Source organism: Pteropus medius, unplaced genomic scaffold, assembly GCF_902729225.1.
Source record: "Pteropus medius unplaced genomic scaffold, Ma_sr-lr_union100, whole genome shotgun sequence".
Classification (NCBI taxonomy): domain Eukaryota; kingdom Metazoa; phylum Chordata; class Mammalia; order Chiroptera; family Pteropodidae; genus Pteropus; species Pteropus medius.
In genome coordinates this window covers 14,671,335-14,695,325 of record NW_024349797.1, presented here as the reverse complement: position 1 = coordinate 14,695,325, position 23,991 = coordinate 14,671,335, and the positions used below count along the sequence as shown (strand labels likewise).

The following is a 23,991-nucleotide window of genomic DNA, read 5'->3' as shown; positions in this document are numbered from 1 at the left end:
AGAGCAGCCCCAGAAATGGTCTGCAGGACCTACACAGGCTGCCCCAGTGCTCACCATTTCTGTGACCTTGGCTTTCCTACTGCTTTTCCCTCATTCGCTCTGTTGTAACCACACTGGCCTCCTTCCTGATCCTCGAATATACCAGGCCCTCTCCCACCTCAAGGTCTTTGAGCTCGTCATTACTTCTCCCAGGACAGTCTCCCCCAGATACCTGCTCAGCTCATGTCCTCACCTTAAAGTCTTTGCTCAAAAGTCACCTCGGTGTACTGACCACCCTTATTAAAATACCACCCTCACCTCCACCCTGGCACTCCCTGTCTGCCTTTATCTGTGCTATTTTTTCCATAGTAATCATCATCTTCCAACAGCCAACAGTATCTCATTTATTTATGTTTTTCTCCTCCAGCTGGAATATACGCTGTACTAGGATGGAGATTACTGTCTGTTTTGTTCAATGAAAGAACAAACCCCATGAAAACATATTGTTCTTTGTAAATATGGTTTTCGATTCAAAGAGATTAGGCGACTTGCTCAAAGTCATACAACCGATAGATGGTATAGCTAGGATATTTATACTTTCTGACATGAAAGACCTGTGTTCTTGACTACTGAAAGTACTTCTTTCCAAGGCTATGCAGAACAAGAGGTCGAAATGTAGTCTAGAAGTGAGTCTTACAAGGCTGAGGAGTCAGAAGGTAGAGTTGCTAACAGAGTAGCTGCAAATTCTGGGGGAAGCGGGTTCTGGAACGAAGAGAAACAGAGGTGAAGTAGTTCAGAAATCCATATACATCGACCGGCTTCTCACAGCGAGTGCCTGGGGCGAGGCCTGAGTACTGGTACCTGGAAGAGCCAAGCAAAGGTTTCAGCAGCCGCCACCACAGGGGAGACAGAGTTTGGAGTTGAGTTCCTCTCAAGGTACAGAGACTGGGTAGACACCACCAGATTTTCACCAAAATTCTAGAAGAGCCATACCATAGGAGTAAGAATCAAAAATAAATAATAGTAGTAAATTTTAACCCATTAAGTAAAATGGGAAACTGTGAGTCCATTCAGATGTAAATAAATTGAGTGTGTGATTTGGGTTGGGGTAGTCCATAGTTAAAAAAATACCTCTCAAAGATTACTAATTATAAAGGCGAAATAGGTAACTTTATGGTGGCGAAGCCAAGGAAACCTACCTAACTCTAATGATCAAAGCGAAAGTCAGCATTAGGATGAACTGAAATCGCGCTCCACCTGAGAGGCTGCACCAAGAACTTAGTGTCGCTTCCACGATTTTCCTCCCAGTGACGCACACCTGCGTGTGATCATGGAGGAACGTCGGACGAAGTCAAATCTTGGGACCGTCCACAAAATACCAGGCCTGTACTCTTCAAAGTGTCAAGGTTGTGGAAGTCAGGAAAGACCGAGGAATTATTATTACAAATTGAAGAAAGTAAATGTATGAACTAAAGTTAACATTTGATTCAGAGCTGGAACTTTGTGCTATAAAAGACATTTTGTGAACAGCTAGGGTTGAATTTAGGGTTGAGGACTAGATGATGATAATACATTCATGTTAATTTCTTGATTTTTAAATGATTATGTTGTGGTATGAAATACTAATGAAAGTATACATGAGTGATAGGATATCAAGTTGGCAACTTAGATGGTTCATGAAAAAAGTTTTATGTATTATACTTATTTTCTGTAAATTTGTAATTGTTTCAAAATAAAAATGAAAAAGATATATTTCTGTCTACTAGCATCAAACAACTAGAAAATGACATTTAAAAATATTCTTTACAGTATGATTTGTTTTAACATAAAATACTTAGAAATTTTACTCCTGTAAAATACGTTGCTGAGAGAAATTAAAACTTGATTAATAGAGAGGTATACCATATTCATGGGTTGGAAAACTCAATATTGTTAACATGTCAGTTCTCCCTAAATTGAACTATAGATGCAAAACTGTCCAAATTAAAATCCAACCATGAATTTTTGTAAGCCAGCTCTAAAATTCCTATGTAAAAATGAAAGAGCTAGAGTGGCCCATCTAGTCTCAAAGAAGGCTTAAATGATCTGATTTCATACTTACTATAAAGGCACAGTAATCAAGATAGTATGAGACATATCGGTCAGTGGAGTAGAATAGGGGCTCCAGAAATAGACTCACACTTATGTGGTCGTTTGATTTTTGACAAATGCGACAAGAGCAGCTTCATGGGGAAAGAAGTCAGTGCTGGGACAACTGGATATCTGTATGGAAAAAAGTGACTCTCAACCTTCACTTTGCTCTGTACCCAAATATGAATTCGAATGGATAGCTGGTTTGCCAGAGTACCAGAAAAATAGTCAGCTGTGAAGAACCCTTCTGAGATTAGAACAAGCCTCACACACTGGCCTCAAAAACTAGCCTTGAAGGAGCCCGAATTTATTGGATCAGACTGTGGAGTAATTTATGCACCAGGGCATGATCAAAAATAATAGCACGATCAGCTAGCAGTTAGTGGAGCCCACCAGCTGGGTGTAATATCAGCAGAGGCAGACAGCTTAAGAGGTCTGGGAAAGAGTCAGAGAGCCCCGCTAGAGCCATCGTGGGAATGTGACATCGAAGGCTCGTGCTGCAGATAAAACAGGCCTTACTAGAATAGTCAAGCCAAGTTATGAAATGGAGAATGAAGAAGTAACAGCAAAAACAAGCCTGGGGTGGGGCCGGGTGTGGAATTAGCTCATTGCTTGAATCCAGCAGAAAAAATGAAAACCAAAAAATGGTAAATAGGGAGGTTGATATGGCAAACTATAAATATATACTTGCTCTCCTCTCAGCTTCTTCCAGACATAATATAAAATAATAGTTATAATACATTGTCGAGTTTGTAACATATATTGTTGTACTGTGTATTAACAGTAGTAGCATAAAAGCGGGGAAGAGAGAATAGAGCTATATAGGGGTAATGTTTTGTATATCACTGGAATTGGTATAAATCTGAAGCTGTTTCTGATGAGTTAATGTATATATGGTAAGTTGTAGAGCAACCACTGAGAAACTAACTCAAAAAAATGAAGTGAAATTTATTAAAAGGATTAAAGTGTACCCGAGCAACTAGAGAAATGGAGTTGGTATTAACCTGAGATGGGGAAGGCTGCAGGAAGAATAACAATTATAATAGTTTATAGTAGCTATTCTTCCCACTGTATAAAGAACTGAAGCTGGGAGAGAATTTGCTCTAGGCAGGACACAGTGGCACTCCGGTCTAGGCCAGGTCTACCAATCACAAAGCCCAGTCGTTTGGACTATGACCCGTTGCCTCAAAGACCTTGCCTTTGCGTTTCAGGGTAATTTTTTCAAAGACTCTAATATTCCAATGTAAAGAATTTGTGTTTAATAATGTAATAGCATCTATTGATTGCTAGTAAGTACAATGATAAACAAGAAGTGATCAACTGTACTGGAGTGGTTATTGAAGATGAGCTAATTAAGTAGGACATTCAAGGATGTATAGGAGTTCGTCAGTTGGTCAGCTGACCGATGAGTGTCTATTTTTGTGTCATGACTATGGAAACCATTTATGCATAAATATCAGTATTAGATGTAAGTAAATAGCTCCTTAAAGGTAGAAAAAGTTATCTGTTAGTTTGCAGGAATGCTGTGTTCCTTTACACCTTTTTAATAATTAGCTTTGTGTTAAGATATAATTAAAACTCCTTGGCAAATATAGAAGCCTTAGAAGGGCAGACTTTTTTTGCTGGAATGCGCTTTGTAAAATACATTGTGAAACAACCAGCTATTAGATTTCTTTCTGCTGCATCTGCTTTTGGAATTTAAAGTTAAATAGCCAAGATAAAACAAACATTTGCGAGTTCATTAAGATTTTGCTTTATTTTATCAAATTATGATAAACTCAACAAATAAATATACTTGAGATGCATGTTTTTCCATTTTTTTTAGGAGAAAAGCTTTATATTTGTGGCTTTTCTAGGTACACGTTTCTCACAAACAAATGTATGTTAAGGTAGCAATGATTAGTTTCTGATGAAACCGATCAGTTTCACAATAAATGCATTAAGAACCAATTATGAACATAATCGTGTTGTGGTTTTTATTATTACTATTCAGTTATTTCACTTATTTTTCACTGTAGACTTTTTGTCTCATTTCATTATCCCTCGGGATAAATAGGGCAAATGGAAAGGGAAACGGGAGCCTCTTAGTTTAGGTGTTTGGATGTCACGTTGTGCTACTTTTTACTTTTGAACTCCGAGGAGCAACACGAGGGTGACCAGTTGCCTAATCTATATTTTTTTGGAAGGGTGCATAGAAAATTCTGGAAAATAGGGAATCTGTTTCAGAATAGTGACTGGCACCTATTTAAAGGATAAGGCTGGGATTTTTGTTTGTTTTTCTGTTGTCGTTCATTTTTTATTTTAGTTATTTTAGAGGCTGATGTTTTGGAAGCCCACAGCAAGTATTGTATGGCGATGGCAGAGGTTTCTGAATTGCTGTATTTGGGACACTGTACTTAAATATATGCAGATATCATTAATAGTTTTAATGGCAATACTCTGTGCAGATTCATTTGATTGTAGTGTAGGGTAGTCATCATATGAAACTATTACTGTGTGAATTTAGTAATATTCCATCGATACTAAATACTATATACTATATATTATAAGAATTGTACAAAAATTGAATTTAGTAATATTCCATATGATACTAAATACTATATACTATAAGAATTATACAAAAATTGCATATTAAAATCAGCACCATATGGTTAATCCAAAGTGATTAAAAGGAAATATTTCCTTTGATTTATGAATACAAGTCAAAGAAAGAAAAATGTATTTCATTTTTAGATTATATAAATGGTGGAGAACTTTTTACTCATCTTTCTCAAAGAGAGCGTTTCACAGAGCACGAGGTGCAGATCTATGTCGGAGAGATTGTGCTCGCCCTTGAACATCTCCACAAGGTAAGATGTTAACTTTGGGGATTTCTTTTTTTTTTTTTTTTTCGAAAAAGGTGTATTATAACTGAAATAATGATGGAGCTAAAAAAGCTAATGTTTTTACCTGTCATTGCCTTTGTGGAGATTGCGAAAGCACAGCTGTAGACCGTTATTCAAGTTTCTCAATTTCATAGTTCCTTTTAAAATCTATTTTCCTCTTGTAAGTTCCCATGATGCAGATTTAAAAGGTAGACCCTGAGCAGTTCTTTGGGTTTGTTCATGAAACATCCTAATACTTATTGCAAAATATCATCAGGATAAAATTTTTCATTCTTAAAATAACCTTTAAGATGAAACCACAAGTCATAATATGTATTTCCTTAATTGTGACTTACTCCACTGGAGACTCTCCCTGTACATCTTTGGGGTATATTTCCCGGTTTGGTTGGAGACTGGATTATTTGAAAGAAACACCTATCTGTGGTGCCCAGCTCTCCCGCCGTCCGACTCGGGCTTTCTTTTCCGTTTGTTTTGTCTGGGAGACCCTCTCCTACTTCCCTCCCCTCCTTCCTCCTTCCATCGCCTCCATGTAGCATGAACTCAGTTACTAAAAACTTTAAGTGATGCTGTTCCAACTCTATAAAAAGTTTAAACATTTAAAAATATATTGTTTCAGATACCATTAATCTCGATCCAAGAAACTCTGACTTTAAAAACTTTTTTATTTTTAATTAATGAGGAAGCATTATTGTAGAAGCACACAATCGTTATGTAGGAGAGACCTGCGTCTCAGAAATAGAAAGTACTAGAGTAATTTTTACCAGAGGTATGTGAGACCATAAGGAGATCAGCTTGGCTCGAGTCATTAGATTAGGGCGGTACAGATATGTCATAAAGCCACTGTTCTTCTTTGTTATGCTTTCAGATCCTACACTAGATTACAGATAAACAGAGATTAAAGTGCTGATTATGGGTCATGGAAAAGAATGGAGAGAAATAAAGGAAAAAGGCGGGAAGAAGGATGAAATTTTTAAAGGGGCAGGGAGATTGGAATTGCGAGATGGAGGCAATGGATAGGAGAGGCAGTGAGAAAAAATGATGAGGAGATGTAAGAAGGAAGGTCTCAAGAAAGTAGATCTGTCCCAGAACAGAAACGAGACTGGGCAGGGGAGGAAGCTGGGGTTCAGAATAGAAATCGTCAGGGGAGTGAATGAAAAATGTGTAAGAACTGGAGGTGGAGGGAGGGAGGATAGACTCGGGGCGGCAGGGCTGCAGTGCTGCGGGAGCTGAACCAAGTGATGGAAACGGACATCTGTTTTCCTCCACTCATGATGATTTTGTGGGACATAAAGTAGTTAGGACATCTTTATACATGACCCAGATCAAACCCAGGAATAGGCTGAAAAGGTCTTTGCATTTTTGCTTAGGAGTATTAGATAAAATTTTTTTAAATGTTAAAACGTGGTGGAAGTCACCATAAATTCCAGAATAAAATCTAACAAAATACAAAGCTCCTATGAGAAAGTAGTTTTCAATTTGTTTGAAAGCTTTACTTCTGTTAATTTTGTTTATTAAAGGGAAATCCATGAGCATTTATTATTATTAAAACAGGTAATCAGAAACACGGAAGTAGAGAACATGAATAGTGGATGTAAATGTAATACAAAGTGAAAGCAGTATAGCAAATCAGAACTCAGCTAAGTTTCTCTTAATCTTACTACCCTAAAAAGATAAATACAAAGAAGTATAACACACAAAGTGAGTTTTATTAACCTTGATATAGCTGCTAACACTGAGTTTCCCAGGAAGAGACAAAAAATGGGAGTTTCTTTGGAAGTGATGAGGTAAAGCAGACACTAAATGAATTATTCCTAAAGTTTTCTCCCAAGAGAATATTAAAAATAAAAAGTCATATTGGTCGTTAGATGCTTGTAAGGCGTCAAGTCAAATGTCTGTTCAGTGAATGGTAGATGTTTCCTTCTTTCTTGTAGAACACTGAGGTTCTTAGAGGAAAATTTCCTAGCGTTGTTTGTTTTTGGTATAATTCGTAATTTCAGTTTTAAAAGATTACTAAGAATCTGCTTTTTCATATACTTAATATTGAGGAAAGCAGTGCTTGTAAGTTTAAAAACATTTAATTCACACTGATATAACATGAAATGTGGAATTCACATATACCGAGCCCTTCTTATCTGACGGGTAGATTTTATATGGCTGAAGCGTTTTACCACAAGAATTTCACATACAAACCAAAATGAAGGGATATGTAAATGTTATCTAACTGACTGACTTTGCTTATTTAGAACTAAAGAACAACTAAAATTAACCAATGATCTTCAACTTTTATGTTTAGAAGCCTATTAATTATTTGACACTTGACACTGTGCTAGATACTAGATACATATATAAAAAGTGGGAAAAAAAAAACAAACCAGGGTATGGTTATATCAAGACAAACAGGAAATACTTAGAAAATATCAGTCACTTTAGGTAAGTACAATGTCAGTACAGGTGCTGTAGGAATAAAAACAGAGAAATGATCGTTGTAGGATCTGGTTAGTCTGGAAAGCCTCTGAAGCCATTAAGGAAATGATGGACATGAGCTGGCCGAGAAAGCACCTGCAGGGCATCTGGAGTGAGGATGGACTCTCTGAAGAAGAACAGAGACAGGAGACCCCACAGAAGCAGGTCCAACGGGAATGGACCCTCATTATATAGAGAATGGCCTGGTTGAAGGGGTCCGGGGAACCCAGCAGATGAGCTCTGAGGCGGAAGAATTTACATTTGCCATGGCCAGTGACTAAGACTCATTATAGCATCCTGAGCAAGAGAATGACTTTTTTTTTTTTTTTTGGTTTCTTTTTAAGGTAGAGATAAGAAAGACTCTTCTAATTTATTTTTCGGAATTATTTTTAAATGTATATTTATTTGTTTTTACAGTTGGGGATTATATACCGTGACATTAAGCTTGAGAATATTCTACTTGATTCTAATGGCCATGTGGTGCTGACAGATTTTGGTCTGAGTAAGGAGTTTGTGGCTGATGAAGTGAGTATGAAATTTTAATTTAAAGTTAGTAATAACGGAATATAAACAATGATGAAAAATTAGCTATAGAAAAAGCATTTAATGGGATAGTACCATACGGATTATGGATTTTCGTGCAGGTTTGCCTACAGGAACATTTGGCATGAATGACTGCAAAGGTTTTTAGTTTAAAATTACCATGGAACCATCTTGTTAGAATTAACAGTAAACCTTTGGTAAATATATTAGAATTCCTCAGTTTAAAACAAAATAAAACTATGCGTTTAACTTTCTTTATAAAATATAACTGAAAAATTTAAATAACCCTTTGGTGCCTTTGGGAGAATTACGGCTTAAGTTGCAGCCTATAGAGAATTAGAAAACAAAGCACATATAGTTTGCATTGTAATTAAAAAGTAGGACATGTCATTTTGTAATGGTCCTTTTAATTCACTTGATAAGAATCTACTAGACTTAATTCTTTAATAATCTTGCCGGTTTTTTGCTGGTATAATCTAAAATTTAATAGTTAATGTGCAGATTTTAAATATGGAGAACTTTACATTTTCAGTATTGATTAGAACTTGTTTAATATTACAAGTGCATTTAATGACATTTAAAATTGTACATCTATTGGTTATAATTAAATACTAATTATGTAGCAGTTGTAAATATTATATTTTTATATTAGTTATTCAAAATAGCTAAGTAAATATGAATGCCAATTCATTTCTATCCAAGAAATTATTGGTATAGAATACAGAATCATAGTAAAATTTTTCTCATAAAGGACTTGGCTATAAAACACATCATTCTTGGGTTCCGAATTGGGTGTATCTGTTTCTGATTGTTTGCTTTTTGGAACATTGCCAAAGCAGTCCTAGGTGAATTAGATCTAAGTGCTAAAATTGTAAAAACTAAAAATCCCAATTTTTTTTATCATCTCTGTATTCATTCTATTCACTTGTTCAATAAATTTATTAATCACCTCTATTATACTAGATACTGGATAATACAATGATGAATAAAATGGAAATGGTGTCTGCCTTCATAAAGCTGTAGTTATAACAATATATTATCTTTGATTAAAAAATCATATAGATTAGATGAATTTGGGGGGAATTTACTTCACAGTTTGATTTTTAATATTTTTCTCCTTCATAAAAATTTTAGTCTCAGTTTTAATAAAATGTGTCTGATTAAATATGTCTATAGGCGTTTCCTCACTAAACCCCACTTGAATTAAAAATAAAGAAGTAAAATAGTCATATACTTAAAAAGGAGAGAAGAAAATAGCAACCAGATTTTGGAAGATGGACAGCAGAAGTACGAGTTGTAACCGATATTCATTTATATTGAAATATCTTCTTGCTTGGACTGAGTTTCTTTTTTTGTCCAGTTCATTCTACCTCATTGGTTTTTAGTTTAAATTGTCATCTTTGATCATAGCTGAATCCTAAGCCGGTAATGTGAGAAGCCCCAGAGCAGGCTAATTTACACCTCTGACCCCCAAGAAAGTCTCAGGATTTGGGGGCACCAGTAGGGGTGCAAGTGATACAGGACTCAGGAAGATTGGTTGGAAGTCTGTATAAGAAACAGGTAGCCCCCAGATCCCATGTCTGCGCCCTTCACCTAGGCAGCTGTGCCTTCCTTACCCTCATGGAAAACTGCAAATGTTAGGCAGACTGTGGGTTCAGGAGCAAGAGGAAGACTGCAAAAGTTCAGGGTCGAGGGCCCAGGCGGGGGTGAGGACACCATATGGAAACTAGTGAGTGAAATGAAAATTTGGTATGGAATACACAATCACATGTGTGGAACTCCCACGACCTCTTTCTGCCACTTTTGAGAATAGTGGCTTCTTCCTTGACAGGAGTTTGCAGGATTCCTCTTTAAGAAACTGAGAACAAAAAATCTGCAGATGCTGTCAGTTGGTGGCCCATGAACTGGCCCGGCCAGATCTTCCTACAGCCAGCCTAGGCCACAGAAGCATATTTGTGATGAGATCACAATTCTTTTTATATTTTGAGTTCAGTATGTTTCGATGTAATTATTAGTCTCCTATGTCATACTGTGTATTTAAAAAACACTATTTGGAGAAGGGGTCTTTTGGCTTCAACAAACTGCCAAAGGGTCCTTGGTGTGTAAAAGACTCCCACATAGAAAGATTTGGAGATCGCTTTTCCTCTCTCCGTGGAATTATTCATATATTCACTCATTCAGTCCATCAGTTTTTATCGAGGGCCTTCTGCGCGCTAGACATTAGACTAGGTCCTGGTGACACAACACTGAAAAGAATCATTTACCAAATCCTGTATTTATGGGCATATGTGTCTGATCATTTGGTGGGCTTCGGCCCTGCTGAACAGAAAAATGTTAGAAACCAAAACAGAAATCAAACAGGGATCAGAGTTGTTGGATTTTAATATGGATTAGTCAGACATGCTATGCGACTAGGTCAGCCAGGTCACTCCTCACCAGAGAGACTTGTGTTTTACTAGGCATGTCAGTGGCTGCTCCTTGGGAATGGAGGGCATTCTCATCAGATGCCATAATTTTTGAGCACCTAGTTGTTTAGGTGCAAAAATGAAATACTGTTAATCAATCTGAAGTGGAAAAGTAACATATAGATTCTCTTTTCACTGAATACAGTCTAGCTGCATTTAATACAGTTACATTGTCATGTGTTAATTAAGGTTTACAGTTTCATCTTCCTTTCATGTGCAAGACTGCCAGCTCTTAGCCGTAGGGAACATACTGTCATGCTAGGCTTCAGGTTTAATTCCGAGATTTTCTGAGTACCTTAAAACTTGATCTAATGGTCCTTTGCTCCCCTGATTCTAGCCGGCACCCACTTAGCAGGTTTTTCCACCTAGACTCTTTCCACCTTAGAAATACAACCATCAAACAAGTTCTGTTTTGATTAGCTAGCATTTCTTTTTAGTTTCACGTCTGAGCCCAACTCTCTTATATTGAACCATCACCTTTCTTGGAATGAGTTTCTTTTTTGTCCATTACTGTTCTACTTCTTTGATTTCTAGTTTAAACTCCAGTTTGAGGTTCTTCCTTGGTTTCCAGTTTATGTAAAGAGATTATATATCTCTATCTCTAACTGACCTCTCTCATTTTCAGCCTCTTCCTCTTGGACCCTTTCTGTCACCATTTAAGCATGCCTAGTCTCCTTATCTTAAAATTTTTTAAATGGAGGGACAAATGGAAGAGAGACTGATAAACAGATGACAAGATGACAAGAAAAGCAATCTTAGAATCCCATATTCCCTTCTAGCTGTTTTCCTGTTCTCTTTTGTCAAAATTTGTTCACATGCTCCCTTTACTTACCCACATGTCCCTCACTTCTTAGTCTACTCCAGTTTGGCTTGCCCCCGCAACGGATTGACTGACACAGTTCTTGCCAAGGTCACAACTGACTTTAATTTTAGATGCTTTTTATTTCTCACTTTACTTGACTACCTACCTACTAGCGTTGAGCTAGAAATTACTTCTCAACTTGGCTTCTGTGACACCACACTCCCTTAACTTTCCTTCTTTCTCTCGCTGATTTTTGCAGGCTTTTCCTCCTCTACCTGATAATTCAATCCTAGATTCCTATGTACTGATGATTCTCAAATACAATGGCCAGCACACATCTCTCCTAGGTTCCAGGCCCAAACGTGCCGGTGGTGTATTTCCACTTGACTCTCTCATAGGCTCGACATTTCCAGCACTGAATCAATCTTCCCTCACCCAAATCTGCTTCTCTTTCGGTATATCATTTTTATGCATTATAAATTCTGCCCTCATTTGCTCTGGGAAATGTATTTCTATTTAATTTTCAGGAATTTGTTTTTTTATGTATGATTGAAGTTTCTCATGGTATAATACTCATGGTATAATACTCATCTTGCTGTTTATTTGTTAATTTAATAATTACTCAAATACTTATTGAGTATCTGCTACTTACTAGACCCTAGAAATATAGTGGCAACAAAGTCCTTGCCCTGGTGAGCCTGTATTCTACAGATGTTCGTCAACTATTCATAGAATTATTTAATGATGAATTATTTATTTCATTATGCATTATGTCTAGATTATAGTTTGCAAAACTGGATTGTATTCAAGTTAAAACTGATTTATTTTAAAAACCTTAAAAATCTTTTATATGATAATTAACGTTTTACAAATTTGATACTTTTACAGATATGTTCTTTTCTCAGCCATAGAATCTTATAATCTTGAGGTTTTGAGAATAAAATAAGACATTTCTAAATATCTGCAGGCTAGTACATGTCCTTCATAGGATTTTTTTGAGAGTACAGCTTGGCAAACATTTGTTGAGTTCTTACTGTGAGTCAGACAACCTGCTTGGTATTAGATATATGATTCTAACATTAAAGACGTAAGGGCATCTGTTCTTACCTCATTATAAGCAAATAATGTCATAGTGATAACATTCACATGTTATTAATGACCCTATACTTAAATTTGATATATGCATTGGATGCTTTCATAATATAACATTGAGCATTTGATAATTTTCACAACAGAATATTCAAATGAATCTGTATGTAGATAAATAAAACTAGAAGAAAAATAACATCCCTAACATTTAAAACATAGGTAGCTAAGTTAATTATAACCCACTGCCATGGTGGCTGTGCTTAAAAGGAGGTCTGTGGATTTGTGACTATTTTCTCTTTCCAGAAAATAGAACAATTCAGCCTTTGCACAATTCAGATAATGCTATTCACTAATTAACTTCTTCAACATATAGGAGGCATTTTAGTGTAATGGAAAGAACACATATTGAAGTTGGAAGGTCCGTTTTGGTTCTCCATGGCTGTGTGACATTGGGCAAGTCTTATGGTCATTAACCCCACTCAGTCTTAGTTTCTTCATCAATAAAATAATGTCTGTCATATCTATTTGATAAGCTTGTCATACGGACACAATGAGCTAATGGTCATGAAAGTAAAAGTGGAAGGCACTATATAAGTATCAATATCTACTTGGAAGAGGTAGTATTCATATTACTGTGAGCAAAATTAAAATATACAAATGAGAATCTTAAATTATTCTCCCTTAATTTTCTTACTTGTAGGAAAGTTTTAAACTATAGCTTTCTCTAATAAATGCCTCGTTAATAACGTCATTTGCATATAACGTCATTTGTTAATAAGGTCAAAATGCCCATGTGAGGTTCAGGGTCCATGAAGAGCGTGTCCGCGTTAGGAATCGTAACCAGCTCTCTAAGGCAGCTTTCTTAGTTATCTGCCTCCCTTCCTGATTTGTAGTGACATACAGTCGTGACTCTTCATTTGCATGTGTCCCAAAGAACATATTAGGTCTCTGTAAATAAGTCCTATCAATCATTTGCCAAAATCAGTGACTCTATGATAATTTTAGTTCTTTTTAAGGTAAACATTGAGACAAAGATTAGGAAAGTGAGAAGCCTAGAAACCAATCAGAATGTTCTTCTGTTGCTCCAGTTTTTCCTCTACTCAAACAGTATTACACAATATTCATATACCAAACAGTAGCTTCCACCATTTTTTTTTTCAAGTTTTTTCCACCAGATACCAGAGCAGATCCCCTACCTTTGGGCAGGAGGAGAGGGAGGGAGACAGAGATGGCTTTACTCCAAGGTGTCTGCCTCACAGATCCCTTTATAACTTTTCTTATGGTAGAAATGATTGGCCCTGGGAAGATCTGTTCATAATACTATTTATTTTAAGGTGGGTTTAATGTATAAATTCAGTGGGCAGGTTTAATTTAAATTACGTCACAGAGCAAGAGGGACAACTTTTGAGATTCTTTTTACAGAAACTCCTATTATATATTCTGTTTGTTCAAATAATGTTAAATACATATAATTTTTATTTACTTGAAAACTATAGCAGTCATATTATTCAGTGTTAATAATATAGACTATATTAACCTAAATAGATTATTTTTATCTATTTTTTAAGGTAATGATTTACATGATTTAAAACCATGCTAAGTGAAGGAATTTCAACCCAAAAGGGGAATTCGGCAAAAGCTGTCCTGGAATACTGACACTGCATAATTGTGATTAATAAATGTTTACATTTTCCAAATTTCTTTTTATATTTTTATATTATGAAATATTTTAAATGTAATAATAGAGAAAATTATATAACAATCTGTGCTTCCACTATTCACATATGTAATTAGGAACATTATGTGCCCCCCCAACACACACTTATTCAGCAAATGTCGATTGAATGAATGTCTACTATGATTTAGGCACTGTTCTGTCTAGGTGTGGGAATCTAGCAATGAACAAAATAAAATAAAAAGTTTCTCCCCTAGACCGGGGAAGAAAACAGTAGCAAGTAAAGGAGTAAAATAACGTACGGAATTCGTTAGATAGCAGTAAGTTGCAGGAAGTCGAGGACAGTAGGAAAGAGAGATAGAAATACCAGGGTGAGAAAAGGTTGCACTTTTAAGTCAGGTGGTCAGGAAAGACCTCGCCGAGGTGACAGTTGAGTAGAAACATGAAGGAAGAGCAAGAGCCACATCTAGGCCGAGGGAGCACCCATGGTAAGGCCTAAGGCGGGAAGGTGCGGGCTGTCCGCGGTATGAGGAGCAGGCCCGTGTCGCGTGGGAGTACGGAGTGACTGCAGGCTGGAGTAGTAAGAAATAAGGACTCCTCGTTGGCTGCTTACTGAGGAGGTGGTCCTGGGAAGTAGGTTTGTACAGATCATACAGGACGCTGAGGACCATTGTAAGGACTGTGGCTCCTCCACGAGAAATGGAGAGCCATTGGAGAGTTTGGAGTAGAAGTGCGGCATGATGTGACTTACTTTAGAAAGGTAATTCTGTTTGCCAAGCATGATAGTCCTGTAGTGGGACAAGTCTAGAAACGTGGAGACCAGTTAGGAAGCTGTCGCATTAATCCCAGCAAGAGATGGTATCCCTTTCCTCTGGTATCCACTAAACTAGTCTGTGTCAGAGTTTTTGTTTGTCTTGTTTGTTGCTTTCAATTTTATATCCCACATATGAGTGAAATGTGGTTCTCAACTTTTTCTGTCTGGCTTATTTCGTGTAGTATGATTATCTCGAGATCCATCGTGCCGTCACAAATGGCAGTATTTCATCTTTTCTTATGGCCGAGTGATGTTTTATTATATATAGATGCCACATCTTTATCCCATCATCTATCGAAGGACACTTTGGTTGTTTCCATGTCTTGGCCACTGCGAATAGTGCTGCAGTGAACATTGGGGTGCACATACCTTTTCGGTTAAATGTTTCCAGATACCCAGCAGCGGGATTGCTGGGTCATATGGTAATTCTAGTCTTAATTTTTTGAGGAACCTCCATACTGTTTTCCATAGTGGCTGTTTTTAATTTCTTATTACCAAATTCAGTCAGATAGATTGCATGTTTCTAGGAATTTATCCATTCTAGGTTATCCAATTTTGGGAGTGTATAATTATTCATAATAGTCTCTTATAATGTCTCCTCTTTCGTTTCTCTTAATTATTTGAGTCTTCTCTCTTTTTTTCTTAATCTAGCTATGATTTGTCAGTTTTGTTGATCTTTTTTAAAAAATCAACTCAGTTTTGTTAATTTTTTCTCTTGTATTTTTATTGTTTCATTTACTTCTGGTCTAACCTTTATTATTTCTTTCCTTTCTCTTTCGATTTTGTTTTTTTAGTTCTAGGTTGTTGATTTCTCTGAATATTTTAAAATGAAACCTCTTCCTATCTCAATGTGTTAAGATATTCTCTTTCATTTTCTTTTTTAAATTAGGACTTTGCAATCTTTAATTTACTGGCAATTAATTTTTGTGTATAAAATGAAGTGGGCATCTTATTTCTTTTTATATAGATAACTCAGTTGACTGAACTGTTCATTGACTAGCCAGTTATTCCATTCTCTACTGATTTGAAATGCAGCCTCTCTTATGCTAATTCCTATGCATGCTTGTGAGTCTCCCTTAGTCTAAACCAAAATTCTTAAAAGCATGATTTTACAGTAGGTCTTAAATCTGGAAAGGTGAGGTCTTTCTCCTCCTCACTTTTGTCCTACCTTTCCTTTCTCCTCTCCCCGACCTTCATTCTCCCTCGCCACTAACTTCTCTCTTCTTGGTCTTTTGCTTCCCCACATGACTTGTATACTTGAATTTATAATTTGATGAGAACTGTAATCTTTAGATATTGAATCTTGTAACCAATGAATTTCTATTTATTTTGTTGTTTTTTATGTCCTGAATAATATTTTATAATTTTCTTTGTAATGTTTTATACATCTATTATGTTTATTTCTATTAGCTTTATAATTTTTGTTCCTGTTTGCAAAAATTATATCTGTTTTTCTTAGAAAGCATAGCAATGTAGTTTTATCTTGTACATAACAATGTTGCTGAATTCATTAGTTACACTAATTTCCGAATTCACTTGGATTGTATATATAGATGACTATTGTTAAAGAAAAAATTAGAACCACTATTTGTAAATAACCACTATTTGTAAATAAAAAAGGGGATTTCAGTAATGCCTTTTACCTTAAAGCTTATTTTACTGCTTTATATGAAATGAATTTGGAGTAGGTTGTATAAGATAGAGATCCTGTCTCTCTGAAGGATTCCTCTGAATGCTGTCAGGGTATATGTATTTTTTCCCTCTAAGGTGATGTGATTGGCTTTTTAAATACTGATTTAATATTTTAAAAATATTTATAGTTATATTTAGGTTATTTTCTTCTTGAGTCAATTTTAGTAAGTTATATGTTTACAGAAAATGTTATTTTTTTAATTTGGGGGGCATCATATTCATAAAATTTTTAATCTATTCTGTCAAAAATTATTTTTAAATTACTAAGTATTGATTTGTAACTTTCCTTTTTTCCTTGATCAGTTTGCTGGAGATTTGTTCATTTTATTAGTCTCTTCTAAGAAACAGCTTTTGTCAAGTCTAGTTTTTTCTATTTCTTTAATGATGTTTCTTTATAACTTCATTTCTCTTACTTTCTGTGAGTTTCTTTCATATTCTTTTTCTAACCATTTGAGTTGGATACCCAGCTCACTAATATTTAGTCTTCTTTTTTAACAAAACTTAATTTCTAAGAACAGCTTTAGATATATCTCTCAAGTTCTGATATATAGCATTTTTACTGTTATTCTAATACTCTGATATTCATAGTAGTTTGGGGGGGGTATGAATTACTTAGAAATGGGTTTTTAAGTTTTCAACTACATAGGATTTGGGGGTTATCTTTTTGTAAATGAGCTCTAATTTTGCTTTCTTTTGGAGAAAAAATATATATGGTTTTATTTCTGTGGTATTTGAGATTTGCTTTGTGACCTGTTACATGGTTAATTTCTGTAAATGTGTCATGTGTACCTGAAAAGATTGTATTCTCTGTTGTTAGAGATAAAGTTTTGTATATTTTTATGAACATCGGGCAAATCTTCCATAGCTTCACTAATTATTTTCCTGCTTGATCAGTCAGTTGTAGAACAGATATGTTAAAATGCCCACGATGATCATGGATTTGTCCATTTCTTCTTGAAGATCTCTCCATTTTTGCTTATATAGTTTAAGGCTCTTCAAAAAATTTTGAGGATATTTAGGCTTGGAATGGTGTTACTCCCCTAGGGAAGTGTTCCTTTTATTATTATGTAATGACTCTACCTGATTTCAGTAATCTCTTTTACCTTAAAGCTTATTTTACTGCTATTAATAAGATACTCCAGCTTTCCTTTGGTTGGTGCTGGTCTGATATATCTTTTTCCATCTCTTTTCTTTCAACATTTCTTTGTCATTATATTTTAGGTGTACCTTTTATAAATAACATATAGATGGATTTTTTTTTTTGATCCAGAGAATTTTTGTCTTTTAACTGGTGAGTTAAATCTGTATATTACGATTGCTGATATGTTATTATTTATTTTTGTTACCTTACTGTGCGTTTCTCTTTATCATAATTTCTCTCTGCTTTTTTCCCTCCTTTCCTGTCTTCTTTTTAAATGATTAAGATTTGTTTCATTTCCCATCAGTAGTCTAGAAGTTATATATATATATATTCTATTTCTGCTCTTTTAGTGATTATTACCCTGAAATTTTTAATTTATGTGCTGACTTATGTCTATAATTGTCATGACCACTACAAGGACATTAGAATGTTTTAACTTCAGTTATCCATCTCATTTTATATATTGTTATTTACTATTTTAGTCCCACCTTGTTATATTTCTTCAAATTAATCATTGATTTATTATTTTTATTTTATAAGTTCAGTACTTGTGTAGATTTTCCCACGTTTACCTGTTTTATTCACTCACTATTCTTGCATCTTACTCTTATGAGTTCAGTTTATTTCTGAAGTGCATCCTTTTTAGCAAGGATCAGTGAATAGTAAACTCTGTCTTAATATGTGTTAATATGGCTTTATTTTGCTCTGCATATTCAGAGATTATTTAGCTGGGTACAGCTAGATCTAGGAATGAACTAGTTTTTTTATATCTTTTTATTGTAAAATAAACATACAAAAACAAAGCAAAGGTGTGGCTAAGTAAACTATTATAAAGCAGACGCTCTTATACCCACCACTTAACTAGAAATTCTCCACCTATGAATATATTTTCATTTAATTTGCTTGGGACTCTTGAAACATTCAGGATAACTTTTTAAAATATATTTTTTATTTCATGAATTCTCTCTTTAGTTGTGTCTACTCTGTTTAATCTGCCTATTTTTTAATTACTATATTTTTTTCATTTATATAGTTCTATTTGATTCTTTTTCATGTCTTTCTAATCTTTCCTATGCTGCTATATTGTTTTATAAATATTTTCCTTCCTTTATATCTTCCACCTTTTAAAACATAGCCTTTTACTGATTATTCCTCTACTGTCTCAAGTAATCCTTTTTGTTGCATTTATGGAGTCTAGTTTACTTATTTAGTGATTTTGTGTCTTTGGGGCTTTATCTGTGTGAATCTTGGGCCGGCTAAGTTGTGGGTATTTCTCTGCTTCTGTTACCATATTGGACCAGATTGTCTCACTTTCCCATACCATGGGTAGGGGAAATAAATTCAGGCCCCAAATCTACAAAAGGCACAAGCCGAGGGCTTTGATTTCACAAGGGGAACATTTGTTTATTTATTAAGCTAGAGCCCAGACAGTAACAAACCTGTGCCAGTGAGTGAATTTTGTTTTTCTAGACTTTGCATTGAGTGAGGGTTCAGCATTCTTAGGTGCCAAGGTTTTCTCACACCAGAGAGGTAATTCCAGCCAATCCCATGTGAGCTGAGGGCCTCATCTTTCTTCCTTATAAGAGAATCAAAACCGAAGCTTCTGGATTGTTGAGACCTGTAACAATTTACCTTCTTGCCCTTTGTGCAGCCATAGCATACGTAATGCACCCACCTCACTGGTTGTTGGCATCGTCTTCGTGCCTGGCGTCTAGGAACCTCCCTTACTTGGGAGCAGTCTTAGAAGATCAGCAATGAATTCCTTCTTTTTTAAAATTGAACATTTCTAGATATTGGTTGTGGGAGATTTGTCAAAAGTAGGATGGGAAAAAATACAGGATGTGGGGAAAAAACTTTTCGTTGGTAATTTTACATTTAACTCAAATTTAGCATAAGCAGAGAAGATCAGGATAAACCATCAGCAAATAAAAACTGAGCTAGTTAATCTGGTGTTTATTGAGAGTTTGGCAGGTGAGTTCCTACTTGGATTCTTCCGTAAAAAGAGACCAGGTTTTTTTATCCAATGACTCTTCTCTCTAAGAAAATAAAGCTTCTTTAATCAGGTGATCAGGTAAGCAGGAGAATGTACCGTGTTATCTGTCAGGGCGGTGCGCACACATCATTGCTTTTACTATTTTCACATTCAAGGAAATTCTCATTCACAGTCTTTTAATTCTGCGGTAGCTTTAATAAGTATCAATGTTTATAAAATAGTATGGACTTAAATATTAACACTTTTCCCGTCCCGTTGGCCTTGAGAATACTAGCAGGTGGTGCTTGCAGCTGCAGCGTTTACCCCAAGAAAACTCGCAGATCACAGTCCTAACCTCACCCCTGAAGTTCGCCACGAAATATCTCGCTTTTATTATGATTTTTGCATCGCTCTAGTATATCGACAGTCTTCGGAAACAAATGACATCATTCTATTTATAGTATTGTGTTTTTAGTATAGTAGTGGTAGTTCCATTTACAAAATATAGTAATTCTCGATCACTGAGAATCACTGTCAAATCCTAGAAAATGTAGCATTCCTACACCTGATGTTAAATGAATCCTGGCAGCAAGCTGCACTCATTTTCTAAATGGGAAAAAGTTTAAATAGGTTCATTGTCTATCTGAGAAAAATATTACTATAAAGATATTATGAACTAATTATAATAAACAGTAGTTACAATAGACTTTAGCTATGTTTTCCTAGCCTTTTTACATCATAGTTCATAAAATCTGACCTTCCCCTGTCGTACCTCGTCATTTTGTTGTCTTGGTAGAGTTATTTGAAAGGCACCAAAAGTTAGAACCAGAGGGAGTAACACTTCCATTGGGACAGAGGAAGAGGAAGCAGTTAAGAATTGCGAGGGGCTAAAATGGCAATGTTTTAAAAAACCAAAGGTACTTGAGAAACACTTTTCTTTGTTTGCTGTTACTCCTCAGTGACTGAAACTACTTACTCTTCTCCCCCAACCCCCCGTCCCTCACCCCACCCCAAAAACCAGCAAAGCTAAAGCGAGTTAAGAGAGAGCTCGAAGGTAGAGGAAATGTCTTCGAGCGCTTGGTGCGGTTCTCAGCTTCCTCTGTCCCACGGTGAAGGACTGAGCAGCATAGTTGTCTCTGTCAATAAGAAGCGGGAAGTGGTCGTGACCGTCAGACCTCTCTGGCAGTAATCAATAATATCTGTGTATTCCATACCCTTTTTACACTGAACTTACGAGTAGTGTTTTGAAAAAGAAAGTGTAGATGTCCATGACCTTAAATTTGTAAAGTTTCATCGTTGTCTCATACTTAGAAATAAGCGTATTTTCAAAATGGTTTGTGACATGGAGCTGCCTAGAGATGAAAACGAAAATGTATGCTTGCTTAAAAAGACTAGTTTTCTAAATAAAAATTTAGAAAGCAAGTCAAAACCCATTATCTTTTTCTCATAAATCAGTGTGGAAAAAAATTTTTTTCAGTGTACCTGAACTTGATTTAGCATATAATGTTTTAAAGGTATCTTTTAAGATGAGATCAAATGATAAATACTATGACTTAGTAGTTTTTATGTGTTTCTTTATATCGGCTATGCAGTGATTTTTGCTTAGTTTATTGCATTATAAATAGCATATTAACTAAAAGCACTATTTAGTTTTATGACGTTTGGGTTTCTTAAAAAAGTATTTTGTATTATTTCTTTAATAATTCAGTGAATAGGTGAATGCTTCCTAACATACACATTGTTTCCTAAGTATATCTAACAAAATGTTAAAAATTATTCATTTTTTATACACAAATTTCTTATACACAAATTTATATGGAATAAATTTTATTTAGCTTTAATTTTTCCAGTAGTTTGATATAAAATTAGCATTTGGTACTGAAATGATTAGAGAGATCACGACGTTTGATATATGATTTATTTTAGTTATTCAGTAACATTCTGGTAGCTAACAAAAAATTTTTCTGCAGATCTACACGTAATTGAATTATTTCTTTTAGTTTCTAGGGGTACAGTAATCTTTCAGTACATGTAGCACACAAAAAATAAATGAATCATAGACCATAGTTTATTTTTGTTTATATACGTGTATTACAATTAAGTAGTTTTAATACATTTATTACCATGATTTTAAATAAATTTGTTACATCTTTTGTCTCTGGGCTTAACTTTCAGCCAACAGATTAGGAGACTTCTGCCACTTCTATAACATGCTAGAGTCTTTATGTTTAAAATATAAAAGGAATAAGAAGATTTCTTTTATTTTTTTTTATTTTATCTTATTGATAAATAAGAGGAATGCTTATTTTTCCTGAAACTTTGCTAGTGGATGAAGAATAAAGTGTAAATTGAAAAGCTTCCTCTAAAGTAATTTCGTAACATATTTTAATGGCACCAAAGTTTTTTTGAAAATTTTCAAATCTAGTCATACGAATGTATATTATCAAAGAAGAATTCTTTATCCCTATTTAATATATCACAATTTAGATATTTACTCTGCTTTGTTAAATTGGTATGAGTCATATGACATGGTCATTTAAAAATTACTTTAGTTTTTTAAATTAATTTTCAGGCTGATATATTAAATGAACCCTTTTTAAAATTCTGCAAAAGAAAAATAACTATCTTCAAGAGACAGTCTTTTTTTTTTTAAGATAGTTTTGCTCATCATCACTAAACATGCCATTAACAGTGCCAAACCTAGACAAGAGAGTAAGGTAGGAAAAAATATTTTTTATGTTCATGTTCCCTATTTCCCTTTTAGCTTTTGGTCTGCATTCCTCCTCCAAATTTCTTAGTGTTTTCCCAGTCTTTCCTATCTGGAAATAAAGTCGCCCATACTAAAGTGTTAGATAGTCCATGTTACCCAGCTAGGATTATTTGCATTTTTACAAAAAAGAATGGTTAAAGAAACCAATAATTGAAACATACATACATATATACATACATACATACATACAGGAAGAGTGAACGTATGAATTCGTGAGTGGATGGATGGATGCATGGATGAATGAATGATGGTGGGGATTCAGGCATGGGAAGTGTTTCTGGCAGGACATTTACCCAGGACTTACATAAGTGATGGTCTGTCCTGATGAGAAGAGGGTCTGTCAGGTAGGTTCCACCACGACTCTGCTTTGCTGTATGAAATCACCTCAACCACTGACATGCGGTGTGAACTTTCTTTTTTTATCACCTGTCATACTAGCTTGAAATCAAATCCTTTTTTGTTTGTTTAAGGCTGAAAGAGCATATTCCTTTTGTGGAACTATTGAATACATGGCACCAGATATTGTCAGAGGGGGAGATTCGGGACATGACAAGGTATGTTCTATTTTTGACTCTTCATACATCTCTATAACATGTATAGTAAGAATCCTAGTTAATAACTTGGTACAGTCTCTTCCACAAAGTCCTCTTTCTGGTGTATAACCTTTATTTTTTTCTCTCCTTTGCTTTGTGTTATAGTGTCTGGTGTTTCGGAGGAAAAAGATAATAGAAAGGTTAGGACAGTCTAAATTTCCCCTTTTTTCAGGTTTTATTGGTGAAGATAATTTTTTTGTTTTAAAGAGTAATATTTTGTTAAAGGAAACCTCAAAATTGGCTAATTCTTCAAATAACAATTTTTGTTATTTCCATTAAAAGAGTCTATATCTTGAGCAAAGCACCAGTTGTAACTCTGTTTAAAACAAAAGTCATTCTCTTTCTGTTGCGTAGGACCTGCTCTTTTAGGACCTGACTGAGCCACACAGTACAATACAGAGGTGTCACTGAATACATAAACTGTACATCGTTCCCATCTGAGTCATGCTGAATGATTTTGGACAGTGCTTATTGGCATTATTGTTTTTTGTTAGGAAAAAAACACAGAAACATATAGTTGACTCTTTCAACTTTACTTGAAATTTGCTTTCTAAGAGATCATAAAAAAGGAATCTTTTATATTTTCTTATTCCCAATTTCTGCTTTTAACTTTGTAGAGATACCGGAGACTTTGCTGTTTATCTTTAACAGAAATAACCATTGTAACAGTCCTTAGAGAAAGAAAAAATCCTTTTTTAAAGCATTTAAACTTAGTCTTAAGTTTGTTTCCCTAAGCCCTCTAAAGAGCTCAATTTTTTTTCCTCCTCATTTTCCCTCATATGTGTAAAACGGAGACTATAGAAATGGCTTTCTAAGTAGTTATGTTATAAAATCTAGGTCACGTATTTTTTCTTCCTTTATTAAAGGGTACATATTTGTTCAGTTCTTTGTTAACACTTTTGCTTTATTAATAACTTTCTCCAAATAAGGAATGCTGACTATTTTTTTGCTCCTCATCTTCCTCCCTTATCCCCTTTG

The 23,991-nt window shown here is 35.1% G+C and overlaps 1 protein-coding gene across 1 annotated transcript in view; it reads left to right on the top strand.

Annotated features, from left to right (window-relative positions):
- RPS6KA5 (ribosomal protein S6 kinase A5) overlaps positions 1 to 23,991 on the top strand; it is a 143,864-nt gene that overhangs the window by 77,130 nt on the left and 42,743 nt on the right. Inside the window, exons 4-6 of the mRNA XM_039884352.1 lie at positions 4,843 to 4,958; positions 7,875 to 7,982; positions 22,891 to 22,974. Coding sequence (XP_039740286.1) covers positions 4,843 to 4,958; positions 7,875 to 7,982; positions 22,891 to 22,974 — 308 coding nt within the window. The remainder of the gene's footprint in view (positions 1 to 4,842; positions 4,959 to 7,874; positions 7,983 to 22,890; positions 22,975 to 23,991) is intronic.